Genomic DNA, 16,847 nt, shown 5'->3' with positions numbered 1-16,847 from the left:
AAAATGTATGAAAGGGAGTGTTAGGTATAAGCGTGAGAATGATTTTGATGAGGCACGGATGAATGTAGGAGAAACAATATCAATGTATGTATGTATGTAGGTTGGAAACGTTAGCTAAGAAGAAGTATGGGGATGAAGGTATAAATGAGAATAAAGAATTAATGAAGAAGTTTTTGGCGACTGTACCTGAGAATGTTGCTGAGTTTGTTGATTTGAAACGTAAGGAGAAAATGAGGTGGATGAAAGAAAGATTGACATGGGATGATATTTTAGAGATAGTTGAGGATTACGTGTTGGATAGGTGTATGAAAGAAAGTAAATCTGTGAGTGTAAGAAATGGAATGGAGGAAAGTGTGCCAGAATTTGTTAGTTTTAGAAATACTGTTATGAGTGGACCGATGAGGGTAGCTGATAGTGTAGTAGATAGGAGTGTTAGGGTGAGTAATGTAGGAATACATGTACAGACAAATGAAGGGTTTAGGCAAGGGAATAAGGTTTGGAGAGATAGGAGTGTTAGTGTGCAGCGAGGTAGGTCAGATAGTCGTGTCCATGATGAAAAGTGTTATAGGTCTGGAAAGGAAGGTCATAAGATGAATGAATGTAGATGGGCTCTAGGGGATTGTTTTAGATGTGGTGAGGTAGGGCATAGGATTAGTGAGTGTAAGAAAGAGAAACGGGTAAAATTTTATCGGTGTGGTATGACTGGGCACATAGCGAGTGGATGTCGTAGTAATCGTATGAATGTGATTTGTGGTAATTGTGGTAAGGATGGTCATTATACTAGAATGTGCAAGGAGCCGTGGGGTAAGTGTTCTGAATGGAGTGTAGATGGGCATGTAGCTAGAGTATGTAGGAAGAAAGGATTAAGTAAGCTAGGATGTTCGGGAAACTAGAGTATAAGAGGGTTCAGCTGGGTGAGTCCTCCTGTGTGTGTGGAAGGAATAGGATCAATGTTCGTGAGGATGGGATGAAAAATAGGTTGGAAATGAGTAAGTATGAACCTAGTATGTGTGAAAAGTTAGGGCTAGAAAGGAAACAATTAGTGTTAGTTGAATAAAGGAAAAAGAGGCGTTTGAAAGTGAGGAAAAAGTGCAAGGGAAATTTATAGGTATAGGTAAGAATCTGAATATCCATGACAAGGGTGTAAATGTACAGGTGAGTATGGAAGATAAATGTGTTAATACAGATGAATCATGGCTGAGTATGAATGATACCCATAGTGTGTGTGGTTTTTCCTTAGATGATGTAAAAGAAAGTATGACGAATTCGAGAATGAGAGATAGGAGAATGTTAAGTAGTATGAATGAATCTTTCATTAAAGTAGAAAATGGTTTGAATGAAATGGATAAATTGTTGACGGAAATAATGAGATTTTAGGGCCAGATGGGATAGCACATGATATATTAGATGATAGGAATATAGATGAGAATCGGAATATGACATTGAATGGTAGCAATAAGGAAGAAGTAAATGAGAAAGTATATGAAGGCCCAGTTACTCAAAGCATAGGTCCTGTTCCCGACTGCGACTGGGTTATGAAAAAAAAGAATAGGTAAGTGTTGTGTAAGATGGATTTGGCAAAGTAAGGGGGAGGAATGTGGAGGATTAATTTTTGTTTTTATTTATTTTTTGTTTGCCAAATCCACAGAGAGAGAGAGAGAGAGAGAGAGAGAGAGAGAGAGAGAGAGAGAGAGAGAGAGAGAGAGAGAGAGAGAGAGAGAGAGAGAGAGAGGTAGTTAGTGTATCGATTGTTTGTTGGTATAAATGAGGTTGTTTGTTTTAGCTAGGTTAGGGCAGTGGTGAATGTCTTGGGCAAATGCATTTTTTGACTGCAGCAAGAGGCAGTTGTGTGAATGCTGGACTACTATTATTATATTTTTTTTTACCAGTGTTGAAGTGTCTGTGTATTTCTAAAGTAAGTACATTTTATTTATCTTTACTAAGTGCGATTCTAAATGATAGACAGTTTCTTATTTATCTTTGATTATAGTGCGAAAGTTTAGTTAGCTACGAGTGTTCGTAAGTGGTTTTTTTTCTATTTTGCAGGCAGTAATTCCTCCTTTGGAGAGATTTTTTTACGTGGAATTGATTGTTGACGACCTGGCTAATGATAAGAGAGTTGATACGGCTACTCTGAATTACATTATTGTAGATGGTCCGGACCGAATGAAATTCTGATTGCTGTTGATGATGATGATAATGATAATAATAACCACAACCCCAATCAGGGAAGTAGTTGTAGCAAATTGCCACCCAGTGGACTGTTGACCACACAGAGCTGTGGTAGTGTGCTACAAAAGGCAGTTGGCAGTGTGTGGACGACTGCGTTGGTGCAACATAGAATATGTAAGCATACAAATTTTGGTGTTGGTGTGCGGTGTAATTCTAAGTTTGTTTTGGGTTTTTTGGGTTTATATGAATGGTGTTTTGGTTATTAATATTTAGTGTTAAGTTTTGATTAGTTTTAAGTGTTTATTTTGATTGTGGATGGTTTAAGATTTATTTTTAGTTTTAAGAAATATAGTTTTAAGGTTATGTTTTGTTCTTGTTTGCCTTCAGTCTAAGAGTCCAGTTTATGATAATGTAAGGGGAAAGTTTGTGCAGAGGAGACATTTGTCAGTTAGTGTGATCAAGGGTGTGGGGGTTGTTATTGCAACATCCCGCTAAAACGACTCTAGTACTTAAGAGATGGGGTTAGTAAATATTTATACTAACTTTTCCACCTGTAGTATATTAATATTTATCGGTGTTTTATATGGGTCCCGATGATCAAAGGATTCATCTGGGTTTTTGAGTGATTACTCAACCTCAACATGGTATGCGGTCCCAACAATAGACTGTGAAAGGACACACAGAGTATGTTAGAAATACTTGAACTACTGTATTGTTGTATACTGTAGTTTTACCGGTACACTACCGGGGTTAGGTTAGTACCTGGCGGCACTAAATGATAGAGAGAGAGAAAGAATGGAAAGGAGGGTTTCCTATTATTATGGTTTAGCACGATAACTGACAGTGTAGGAGGACTATCCTGCTGCTTACTGTCTCCTTGCCAGAATGAGAGTTCTAATGGAAGGGGAGGAATACATGTGATTCTAACTTCCATCCATCCACAAAAGTCTGCCGCCGGCTGTACTGCCGGTTGCAAGTTTTGTGGATGGCAGACCAAGAGAGGGCTAAAGAATTCTCACAGTATGTTGGGTTTCCCACCAGCAGACGCCAGGGCCGGCTCAGTCTTTCCCCCTGGGGCATTCACTTCCAGTGAAGGAAGGACATAAGGGGGAAGGTGACTGAGGCAGCTACCTAACCACCGCCGGTAGGGACCCGGCCGGCAACACAAGCCGGGATTACTGTCAGAGTACAGGTGAAAGAATGTTGTGATAGCTAGGCCGACACCAAAGGACAGAGGAGGGGAGGGTCTTACAGTTCACAGGGGAGAGAGGTGGAGGCAGGTATGCCGCCTACCTTCGACCTTGGACTAAGGAAGCATGGCTTCCTGTGCCGATAACGTCGTGGGCGGCAGAGGAACAAAGATTCCCCTGTTGGCGACATTGTCAGCTGCAAGACAGGGCACCCTGAATTACCATCTAACCTCAAAGGCAGAGTCCTCGGTGGCAAGGAAAGAAAGAAAGTGTTATTACTATCTAGGTCAAGCCGGAGTTCTACTTAACGGCGATGACGAAAGATAGAGGTTGCTGCCTGTAATGGCGGCGGCTCAGGGAGGGAGGAAGGGTTTAGCCTCTTTTCTCTAAAAGAGAATATATATCGAACCTTATCCATAAATTCTAGGGGATGTATGTCCCAATCCGAATTAATAAGGAACGATAGGGCGAGGTTAAACATGAGGAATTACTTTATTAACGTATACATATATGAGATAGGCTAGCCTAACTCCAGTGGGGACCACGGCCATGGTTGGTACCGCCGGGGCCCCCGGCATATACGAAAAGTAAAGTCACATTTAGGAAGAGGAATAAAATAATATTGTATGCACAATCTTCACTAGTATAATTTGCATATCTAGCTAAATTTATAGCTAAATACCGGGAATGTCGCTCTACTGACTAAATAAAATGCAATAATAATGTGCGACAGCGGTCGTAAAATGGCCGCCTCCAGATGTGGCTACGCTCAACCAAACACACTTGAATTATACGAATTTAACTGTGAGAAGGGAGCCTAAAATTATACACGGGAAAGAATAAATACTCAACTTTCCAGAGGATGAAGATGCTGGAGATTGCATTATTAATATTCCTGTAATCCGTAACGAACACCGGGAAAAGGTTGGGAGCGCACTTAGCTTAAATGCTACAGAGAAAGGAATGGCGGCCGGTAGTAGTGCGGATAGGAGGTCCACCGGGTACCTAGATAACGGCTCCCCTATCATTCGCCACTCGTCCCCCTCAAAGAGTTAAATCTATTTGGGATGAAGATTGCTATGTGTCGTATCTACAAATACGTCAACTGATATTATGCGATATCCTTAAATTTAAATTATGGATAAATTGCGCCAGGAGCCAGAATTCTAGAGACCCTCGGTTAATTCTCTGGGAGTATCACTGTAGCAAATATCCCTTAGAAAGCTACCTAAAGGAACCTTCCATCAGGACGACATGGCCGAGCCCAAAAAAGCGTTTATCTTCTCTTTTTCACAGACGCTGTAAGAGTTACAGCCAACCTGTTCCCCGTTGGGCTGTTATTTACTTGGTGTATGGATTTTCTATGGCTGTATTTTTTTAATTTTCTTTCATCTAGAACAAGTGCATATCCTTTTCATGAAAAGATATATATGTGTGCATGTACATATATATATATATATATATATATATATATATATATATATATATATATATATATATATATATATATATATATATATGTGTGTGTGTGTGTGTATGTGTATATATATATATATATATATATATATATATATATATATATATATATATACATATATATGCTACATTTTTATTACTTGTAAGTATCAAATATATACTTTTGTAAAGTGTAAAGCAAACTATAGATCAATCTAGCTTCACATTTTGCTCTTTCTTCTGAAATGTGGTTTAGAGGCCTGTTTTCTTTATGTAGATATGATGCTTTAATTTTTTCAGCAATATTTTTCCTCGTAATCATATCTTAGTGTAGCCAGGCACTTAGACACTATCATTAGTCGAAAATTTATTATTATAATCCTTTACACATTCTTTTTTCTCGTTCTGTAGGAGCAACATTTTCTCTGAATTGGTATTTACATACATTCCATCATTAACTATTATTATTATTATTATTATTATTATTATTATTATTATTATTATTATTATTATTATTATTATTATTATTATTATTATTATTATTACTTGCTGAGCTAAAACCCTAGTTGGAAAAGCAAGATGCCATAAGCCCAAGGGCTCCAACAGGGAAAATAGCCTGAAGAGGATAGGAAAAAAGGAAAAATAGAATATTTAAGAATAGGAACAACATTAAAATAATTATTTTCTAAATAAACTATAAAAACTATAACAAAACAAGAGGAAGGGTAATAAGATAGAATAGTGTGCCCGAGCGTACCCTTAAGCAAGAGAACTCTAGCCCAAGACAGTAGAAGACCATGATACAATGGGTATAGCTCTACCCAAGACTAGAGAACAATGGTTTGATTTTGGAGTGTCCTCCTCCTGGAAGAGCTGCTTACCATAGCTAAAGAGTCTCTTCTACCCTTATCAAGAGGAAAGTGGCCACTAAACAATTATAGTGCACTAGTTAACCCCTAGGGTGAAGACAAAATGTTTGATAATCACAGTGTTGTCAGTTGTATGAGGACAGAGGAGAATCTGTAAGGAATAGGCCAGACTATTCAGTGTATGTGTAGGCAAAGGGAAAATGAACCGTAACCAGAAAGAAGGATTCAATGTACTGTAGTACTATCTGGCCAGTCAAAGGAACCCATAACTCTCTAGCGGTAGTATTTCAACAGGTAGCTGGTACCCGGGACAACCTACTACCTCATTACTTTACTTTAGTCTTGTGTGTGTCCACACAAAATTTCACGCACTCCCAATGTGAGAAATTTCTCTAATTCTACATACTGGTTCATGGTGGAAGACTTGCCGTAATTTCCTGTTTAGGTCAACACCCTGCAAACTAGACTACATGTCAAATTTTAATTTCAATACTCCTCATCATATATGATATTATTTTGCAATCACTGAAATCTGATGAACAATCATATATTCCAAACAATCAGTTCCAAAAAGTTTATACTTCTACGATCTACATTCCCCTCATCTGGACAAATAATACCGAGATACCAAATTTAGGAAAAGGTCCCTTAACAGCTCCTTGAAAAATTGGTAAAAGCCACTGGGAACTTTTCCTCCTAGAGTATCGAAACCTCATGAAGTACTTCAACTTTGTCCACATGCTTGTTAACAATTATTCTAGATAGTCTGGATGGATATGATCCAAATGAGATTTTACTAGTTTTTTTTTCTTCAGTGTTGAGTGGGATCTTTCTATGCTGAGACTGCAGATGAGCATAATATATGAAACAAATGTTGAGCATTATGTGACTGATTCTTAAATAAAAAAAAAATTCTTATTCGCTAGATTTCAGAAATATTATCAATCAAAACAAATTTAATTATTCAGAAAATAAATCCTAAACCTTCAAAAAGAAAATTATGTACTATTTGCAATAAAAAATAATCAACCAGGTACATTGGATAAGTGATGTTATGGGATTGAGGTTTAGCTCCTCCCATAGGTTTGGTAGATATTCTCCAGCATATGAAAGATACACAATGAATGAAATGGGTTTATCACTTTTACAAAGTTAGGACACAAGATTTTGTCTACTGTGTCTGGGAAGATTTAAGGATGCATTTGGATCACTATTCAATTTTGTGTCAACCAGCAGATCTGCATTGTTGGCAGACAATATTCATAAATATTATGAACATTGTGTTAAAGTGTTAAAAATATCAAGAGAGTAAAGAATTGACCTTATAAGGCATTGTCAATCGCTAAATGAGAATCCATGATATCATAGGTAGGAATGAACAACTGCTTGCATTTGTAACTAAGGACATTTATTAGCAACTCAGCATAAATCTAGGAAAACCCGAAAATTGCAGAGCTTGATCAATTACTATTTAATTGCTTTACATCAAACTGTTCCAAAAAAAAAAGCTTATCTGTTGCCCATTTATCATAGAAGAGGCTAAAATATTTTGGCAAAATATAAAGATCACAGCAGAGTAGCACCACATAAGATAAGTGACTGAGGACCTTTAAATTTATCATAGAATAAGATAACTGGACATTAGTGGCATACCTAGGTCAGCCTATGGTGATCTAATGAAGGATGCAGTGAGAATTTAATACAGCCAGATTTGGTATTTTGATAAGACAAGCTTATTATATATGGCATGCGTAAAAGCACTTTGGTAGGGACAGGGAAAAATTGTCAGAGACTTCAAGAAGAGAAAAATATATCGTTTACAGATTTTTAAAATTAATGTATTTGAAAATAATGAATGATACACAAGTGGATGACTGCAGCACCATTTTTCCACTGGTCTTACCAATGCTTAATATCCTGTACTCTCTGTTGCTGTTCTCTTACTGGACAATAACTGTGCCCTTGAACTATTAAATGGAAAAAAAAATAATTGTTGTGCACTTGCATGCCAATGTCATTTCTTTGATGTAATCTTTGAACTATGAATCATCTAGAAGTTTAAAATAACCTATAATACATTTTTGCACATAAGATACCAATTTGATCTATATGCCAAGATTTCAGTGTAAACTGGCATCAAACAAGCCATTTATAAGATTTCTAGGGCTTGGAATGAAGATGATAAGTCAACATTTCGAAGGTCATGATGAAAATGTGTCCAATTGCTGTTCTAAGAGGATGAGGGTGACCAGGAGGAATGGGGGGACTTTGAGAACAGAAGAACGACCATTTTCAAGAACAACGTGCAGACTAATTACAGCACCCTAGTCACTAACTTCATGAGTAGATTCACAGAGCAGGATTTGTTGAACTGGTAGCAACAAGAAAATGAAGCACCGGGGATGTCAGAAAGAAAAGGTGAACATATTACATTGAAATTTACCGACACCAATTCACTAAAGACAAATAAGAACAGTGAAAGAGATGAATAACGTTACATCTCAAATATTATGGAGTACCACGCAATGTACATGTTCTAGACTAAGACAGGATTAGGCCTTTCTGTTAAACAAGCCGCCATTTATGATTTGTTTCAGACAGCTTCTAAAAGAGCCTCTGCTTACTCATCTGACGTTCATTCTCCACTGGTTACAAGTCCATAGGGCCTAGTATTAGTGTTGCACTTCACCTCTTTGAACTGTATTACATGAAATAAGGGACTGAGGTTGACCCTGAACGTTCTAAAGATTATGAATCTGAACTATTCAATGATGGTGACCTGGAGTTCTTTTAGGTTGTTGATCTGCAGGCTTTGAAGGCTGTTGATTCAGAGCCTGAAAGCATGTGGCAAGGCTCCATACTGCTCTAAATCCCTGGCCGTTGTAGCCTTTGTCTCCAAGAAATTCCAAGTAAATAGTAGAATTACAGTACTGTAGGTGAACATTTGATTTTGAAGAGTTTTTATTTTTTCAGAATGTTGAAGTAAGTGGTTGAGTAACGGGATTGAATATTTAGATATTAAATCTTTTATGAAAAACCTATAGATTTTAATGTTATTATTGTTGGCAATGATGTTTACCGATATAAATCCGTTAAACTTGGCGTAGAATAAATGTTAAACATGGTAAGCGACGGTGAACTGGTTATAATATTCTTTTTGATAATGTTTTAGGATTGAGGGGACAGGTAATCTGATTATTTCGAATTTCTATATAACTCTGAATGAGTTTGATCCCGATGACACCAAAAATCAAACACTTGGTCTGCAACATGGTGCCTATTTTAATAGATTATTTAAGTACTGGTTCCAGATTTTTAAATCCAAAACCCATCCTTGCATTGTTCTGTAAGGCTATTGAAAGTTTGATTTTAATGGCACATGTGTTTAAACTTTTAATTTCAATTTCAGTCTTGTATTTGATTTCACTCAAATTTTCTATAACCTTTAGTGTTTTTAGTCTTCACTGTGATATGCATGTTGGCCCAAAATATAAGCTAATAAAGTATGGAGGCAATGTTATCTTGTTATGGTTATTTGTTCCACAAGATTTTTAACAAAACTACGACATCTTTTACGAAGATAAAGAAGTGGTGTAGTCAGTGGGGGATGTGGCCAAGTCCAGAAAAACCGCTGTTGTTGATTTATCAATCTCACCCTAGTCTCTGGCTCCGATATTTTCTTTGCATATATCATTGTAATAAAAAAAACTTTTCTTGGTAATTACAAAATATTTCAAAACTGATAGAAAAGTCTGTAGAACTATTTTTGAGATTTCCTGTACCTACAGAGATGATGGTCTTGGTATATTTGCTTAGAATCTTCCGGATATTCATTCTGAAGGATAATCGTATGTTATGACTAGCCTTTACTGGAAAACCTCGTTTGTATAATTTCCCCAAAAGCGCCAATTCATTTTGCATTTCTTCCATTGGTGTATTTGTGATCAGGTAGGAAGAACTACGTGCTCTTTCAGGCGCATGAGTATCCACATTCTGTTAAGGAACCCTATCAATCACCAGAAGTCTATCATACCTTTTCCGGTCAACCTTGGAACGGTTTTCATGACAATGTTATAAATGCCAATTTTCATGGGCTTAAGAAACGCTGTAAAAATATTCTATTGCGACATGAAACGGTACCTTACTTCTTTGAATTGAAAAAAAAAATATTTCTGAAATTTGATATACTTGTCTGTAAGTTTCCTTCATTTGTTATTTTTACCCTACTCCTTAAAAGCTAGGTTACCAAATCAATGACATTTTGGAATTTCACAGGTAAGATGTTACGAAAAAAATCTTACATAGACGTTTAACAAAGTTTCCTGTGTAAGTCTTGTAAATACAAGGAAGGAATAAATGTAGGCTATTAAAATAAGAATTCGTAGAATGGACAGAAAAAAATAGTCAAAGAAATGAAAACAACAGGGAAAAAAATTATCCTAGAAAAGAGTATACAGCAAATCTAAAGAAAACTGACGGACAACGAACGAAACAATACATTAAAATATATTCATAATTTATCTAATTGTTCTTTGAATTTCCATGAATGATAATTTTGTTGTATCAGATTAATTATAATGTTTACTACTAAATAACAATAATGATAAAAAAAACACCAGAATCAACATCTTATGCCAAAAATTCATCAAAATTCTAAACACAGCAGCAGCCACCCACAGTATACCGCGCCACGTCCTTTATGTTAATGGAAATCAAATCAATTTCAACATTTTTCTAAAGAAATTAATGGGACAGTCAGAAGTCTAATAAAACTAGAAAGAAAACCTGTAACAAGTAAATATATGAATGAGGTGATTAACGTTAGTATTCAGTGTTACTTTCTTTAAGAGCCTTTTGAAAATAATACCTAATATAACTCGCCATGGTACTACAATTTCTAATGCACTAATTTCCGTGCTCTTCGATAGGAAAATGCCCGTCAACGTTTCCCGAAAAAGCTGACCTTTCTGAAAGTACACAATTTTTCAGCTTCGTCATTTGTCAAAGATGAATGAGTAAATCAATTAAAAGAATAAAAACAAACAATGAATAAACAGGAAATGCTTTTGCTACCACTTAATTTAATCACTGAACATGTAATGTCTCCAAATCCCATCTTTTTCATTCATGAAAAGAAAACAACGGAGAAACTTACAGCATCATCGTCATCAAGACAAATGTTACAGGAACAGGATGTTGCGTGAACTTGAAGTAGTCCCTCTTCAATTAGGGTTAGAAGGCTCTGCCCTTGAAACCTGAAATAATAATAATAATAATAATAATAATAATAATAATAATAATAATAATAATAATAATAATAATAATAATAATAATAATAATAATAATAATAATAATAATAATAATAATAATAAACAGTAGTTGATGTGGCCGAGTGATAAGAGTGCCAGTCTTGTGGGTCCAAGTATCCTCAGAGGCTTAGGTTCGAAACCTCACCATGACAGCGTTTCCTTGCGTAAGGTTCTTTACCATGATTACCTTAGTCCACTAAGCTAAAATTGAGTACCTATCCTCGATTGGTAGGGCCCAGCTATGGGTTAAAAAGCAAACTCAATAATGTTGAATGAAACTCCTAGAAATAGAAGGGCTTCATCCAGCAGTCAGGTATACAATTCAACAACAGTAGAGGAGGGTTAGATATCTAACGATAGTCATCAAGAAACTGACCTAAATAGAAATGAAGAACTAGCCTCATCAGGGACTACTACAGAAGCAAAGCGGAGAAGAAAATGAACAAGAGTAAAAAAAAAAAAAAAAAAAAAAAAAAAAAAAAAAAAAGGCATGGAGATGCTACATTCGGAGTGGTCTGGGAGACCAAATGTGAGACATAAAGGAAAAACTGGCTATCAAAAATAAAAGAGAAGAAATTGAAAGGTAGATGACACCATGTGATCTGCAGGAACTGATAGAAGTAGTAAATGGAAATGGAGACAACATCATCAAGCCTTTGTACCATTGCCGGCATGATACCAAAATAGAAGTGACTGATGAGATAGCAAAACATCTGAGCAAAGTAAGACACTGGATGAAAGACAACAGATAAAGAATCCGGATACCAGCTCTAAAAGCCTACAATCAGAAAGAACCAAAGGAAAAAAATGAAATAATTAAATTGAATACTGAATCTAATCTAGACCAGCACCTTCAACGAAACTAACAATCTCGCATATGCAGGATCAGGACTTGTTGTGGAATTCATGAAGAGAAGGATACCAACATTACAACCCAATGGGTAGTCACAGACAGCCCTTTGGAAAAGGAGATTGGAAAACCACAAAACAGAGATAAAAACTGCCGTGAGTAAACTTGAAGGAATGGTAGAAAACAGGCTGAAAACGGCAAGATACAAAAGAAACTGAATGAGAAATACAAGTGCAAGAAAAGACCCTCAAAATCATAAGAGAAGATATAAAACAAAGAATAAAGGCCCAGGCACAGAAGGTCCAGAGATGTGAAAACAGAAACAAAGGACATCAGCAGAACAAACTCTTTGAAACAAACCAGGACGCCTATACAGGCAAATAAAATGCCAAGATATCCATCAGGAGAACCTAAAAATGGAGCCATCCAAATGGCTTAGGGAAGGCATATAGAATAACCAAATAGCTCACAATAAACGAACAAAATTACCACAGGATATTAAAAGTGATGAAAATAAAAGATTTATGCAAAGGTTCTCTGATATCACAACAGAGACTATAAGGAATCAGCTTGTCTAATTAAAAAAGACAAAAATAAAGGTAACATAGCAAGCAACAACATATTAACTTCCTGCCTATCAATAATGGGGAAGCTGCTAACAAACACCATTCCCAGCTATCAAAATGGATGCAGAAGAAAATGCAGAGGCACAAAAACCCAGTTACTAGTAGACAAAATGGTAATGAAGAATAGCAAGAGAGGGAAATGCAACCCGAATATGGTATGGATAGACTGCAAGAAAGCCTTTGAAATTATACCACACTCATGGCTAATAAAATGCTTAAAAATATATGGTTCAGAGGATAACACTATCAAACTTTCTTAAGAATACAATGAAAAACTGGAAAAATATACTTAAATGTTCTGGAAAACGGCTCGCATAAATTAACATCGAGAGGAATCTTCCAAGGGGACTCACTACCCCCACTACTCTTCGTAATGGATATGATCCCCATGACAATAGTGCTGGAGATGACCGAAGTTGGGTACCAACTGAAGAAAGGAGGCAACAGAATAAACCACCTGATGTTCATGGATGACATCAAGCTGTTTGGGAATGATACTAAAGAAATAGGCATGCTAATCCAGACAGTGAGAATTCTGTCAGGAAATACCAAGGTGGCGTTTGGAATAGAAAAATGTGTCCTAGTTAACACACAGAGAGGTAAAGTAACAAAGAATGAAGTGATAATGCTGTCAGATGGAAATATCTTCAAAGACAAAGGCGAAGCAGGGTACACATACTTTGGGGTAATGAGAAGAAAGGAAATACAATACCAAGAAATGAAGGAAAAGTTAAGAAGAGAATACATGCAAAATATCGAAGCTACAATGAAGTCAAAGCTTAACTCTGGAAATATGGTAAAGGACATAAACATCTAGGCAGTGCCAGTTATCAAGTACAGGGATGGAATAGTGGAGCGGCCGAAATCAGAGCTATGTAACAGGGGTAAAAATGCTAGAAAGGTAAAGACCACGTATCAAATACTGTACCTTTGAGCAAATACTGACAAGCTCTATATACCACGAAGTGAAGGAGGAAAAAACGGATTTTGAGCAAAGCAAAAAATCTATTTTTGGGTGAGATGGCCATGACGTTCTGATGGAAGGTTCCTTTAGTAGCTTCCCAAGGGTATATATGACTACAGTGATATTCCCAGAGAATCAAACCAAGGGTTTCACAGAATTCTAACTTCTGGCGCGAGTACCTTTAAGATTACTCTCAAGGGTATTGTATATAATCAGGGGATGTATTTTTGACACGCCATATGGCAATCTGTACCCCGAATAGCCTTTATGCTTCGAGAGGGATACGTGGCAGAATTAGAAGGGTAGCCAACTCCCTCTGGCGGTCATTCCTTGTAGCGTTGAGCAAGGTGCTACAGATACAGTAGATCAGGGGGGGGGGGAACCGTGAAGATATTTTTATAAAAAAGAAGGGTGGGTCCATCAGGATGTTATGGCCATCACACCCGAAAATAGATTTTTCACTTCGCTCAAAATCCGTTTTTTGGGCTCAAACCATGACGTCCTGATGGAAGCATACCAGAGAATTAATGTATCTGGAATTTTGGGTTAGATCCTTGAGGGAACAATCCTCATTGTTCACAGGTGAGGCATAATGTAGGACCTTGTCCAAAGACCATGATATGGGCTTTAGTGGCGCTGCAGGCCTAAGCCTGCACATGTTTTCGGAATCTTATTAAATATTTCAGTCGTCAGATCCATTTAAAGGGCATATAGAAGAGGTCTAGTCGGGGCTGACTTGCACATAGATATGGATCCAAATATCCAATCAAGTGACCTCTCTTGCAAGGTCGGCCATACCCTTGGTGCTTACTCAAGGGTTTAGATGGGGACAAGGCTGAAGAACTAAACTTCTCATAGTATCCAAGGATTCACTGCCTCCTTCCTCAAGGGCCATCGTGCTGTTGGCCGCCAGACCTTGAATATAGGGGTGGATAGAGAAGGACAGGCAGAAGATCATGAGATTGCTTTCGGATCCTTTTGCTCTACAAAGCAACTTACTTTTCTCAAGAAGACTCGTATTGTCTTCTAGTTGACTAGACTTGTATTCTTCTAGGAATTCTATTTTGCCTTTTGAGATCCCAGTCTTTTTCCTAACCGTTAAGGGCAAGGAATTCATAAGATGAAGGGATCAGGTGTACTGTGATAAATCGAAGGCAGAAAACTTATGAACTTCCTGGATAATCCTAGGTGCATAACTATGACTAGCCTCAGCCTCAGTTCCTTCATTACAGGGAACGGGGTGTTCTTTGGCTACCTGGGAGCCAACAGAGCCCCTCTTCCCTGGAAGGGTCTCAGCATGTAGAGGGCCTTCCGGAAGAAATTTGATGGGCTGAACAGGAATTCTAAGTCCATCACTTCTATTGTAGAGACATGATGTCTGTTACCTCCATTAGAGGATCCTCGTATGGGGCTAAATAACGAGATAGTGTCTTGATAACGCTCGTGATGAAGAGAACGATCTGCAGCTCGGAGACTTGTTCCCATCTGGGAGGGAATGGGTCTGCATCCGAGTACCATTCCAACTCTATTGGGTTGAACCCGAGAAGAGCATCCACTGTCACCTTGCGGATCATATATAAAAGAGCTGCTGATAGGCGCCATTCCCTTAAGGAAGGGATGGCTAGCATTCCCTAATGAAATGAGACGTCCCTATCCTCGACAGTTTCGACGCCTCATTATCGCTTCGATGCCGCAGATCAACCTGAGGAGGTCTGATCTGTGTGGAGAGAGTTTCTTCACCCATTACAGGGCTAAAATGGCCTACGGGTCCGTGGCCTTTGGTCATTGTAGGGTAAGCGAAGAGGGAATGACCATCATTGGTCCTATTAGATCTCTTCGAGAGTTTGATGCGTATCTTCTCCAGCCTCTTAACGCATCTTATAGTTGTGCACGTAGCACTGGGTCTGTCATTATCGTGAACTTGAGAGAGTTCGAAACTCCTCCCTGTTAGCGTCATGGAATCCTGACTGATTACAATAGTCTCTTGACAGACCTTGCGATTTCCTTTTACATCCTCAAGGGAAAGGAGCGTTAGGGTGACTACAGGATTCAACGATTTTTTAAAAACATTGAAGCCCCTAAACTGGAGAGAATCGAGACTTCTTGAAGTTATTTGCATCCTCGATGTTCCGGTGCCGGATCATCTCCATGGATGCTTCTAGACAGTCGTTTCGGGTGCTGCCCACCCCAGCCTGTCGTCCAAGGCCATTGTTGCCTGAACTCTTTCTAGGCTTGGTTTTGCTTGACTGTGTCTGCTAATTCCATGAAGATCCTAGGACTGAATCTAGTCCGACGATAATCTTGTCTAGGATATATGTTATCTTCTATAACTTGGATCCTAGGTAGGAGGGGAGGGGGTGACTGACTGGAAGTTGCTGATAGACATCTTCCAGGTCTAGCTAGATTGTCAACACCCCTTACTGAATAAGGTCCTTATGTTCAGAAGGATTAACATTCTGAACTTGATGTTTTATTGGAACTTGTTGAGTGGCGCCAAGTCCAGAATGACTCGGAGTTTTCTTGAGTCTTTCACGTGAACATTAAACAGCCTTCCTTGGAAATCGATGGACTCTACTTTCCTCACCGCTAGTATGCTCTAGAGCTCTAAGGTATACTCTTCTAGGGGGATTTGAATATAAGAAGAGTTGAGGAAAGGATGGTGGAGATATGTCCATTTCCATTCTAGTCCCATCTTGGTTAGGCCTTGGACCCAAGTGATCGAAGGTCCAGCGATCCTGGAGGAGCTTCCCTCCTACCAAAAGCATCTGTTTGCTTCGCATGATCAGAAGGTGTGCATATCTGACCGTCTGTGGAACAACGGTCATTGTAACTGTGGGATGCTGTTTAACATCCCAAGGAGAACTAAGAAACCCTTCCGTCCTCCTTTTAGGCCAAACCTGACCGTTTGACTATATCAGCTTTTCAGTGTTTCACTGTAATAGAAGATTCCTTTCTATTGTATAAAGCTTAGGATAAGTACGCTGGAAAAGAATAGGAGAGACACATACGTGTGAATCCTTCCAGCCAACTGCTTCGGCCTTCCTAATTATTGATTCTAGGACATCTCCTTTCAAGAAGGGCCTGATGGAAGATTCTAGCCCATAAGGATAGACTAGCGTAAACAGCGCCTACGTCCGGGGAATTAATAATGAGAATCAAAGAGGCTGATGAAGAGTCAGCGTAGAAAAAAGGGGGGGGGAAGTTGATCCCCCAAATCAGGTAGGTCTCAGCAAGAGATTGTGCTTAGAAGCACAGCATACTGGAAAACCATTCTATTGTATGGTTATGTACCAAAGATTTCTGTCTGTGATATGGTCCTATACTACAGACGTACTACAGACGTACAGGGTATTGTATACCCCTATACAACTGGCATATTACCATCAAGGCTAGTACTTGGGGGTAAGTTAAC

At 38.1% G+C, this 16,847-nt stretch overlaps 1 protein-coding gene across 1 annotated transcript in view; it reads right to left on the bottom strand.

Annotated features, from left to right (window-relative positions):
* Window positions 1-16,847, bottom strand: part of Deaf1 (deformed epidermal autoregulatory factor 1) — a 451,852-nt gene that overhangs the window by 124,733 nt on the left and 310,272 nt on the right. The window contains exon 4 of the mRNA XM_068345007.1: window positions 10,842-10,941. Coding sequence (XP_068201108.1) covers window positions 10,842-10,941 — 100 coding nt within the window. The remainder of the gene's footprint in view (window positions 1-10,841; window positions 10,942-16,847) is intronic.

Source organism: Palaemon carinicauda, chromosome 21, assembly GCF_036898095.1.
Source record: "Palaemon carinicauda isolate YSFRI2023 chromosome 21, ASM3689809v2, whole genome shotgun sequence".
Classification (NCBI taxonomy): Eukaryota; Metazoa; Arthropoda; class Malacostraca; order Decapoda; family Palaemonidae; genus Palaemon; species Palaemon carinicauda.
Note: the sequence above shows the minus strand (reverse complement) of the source record. Positions and strands in the feature narration are given on the sequence as shown.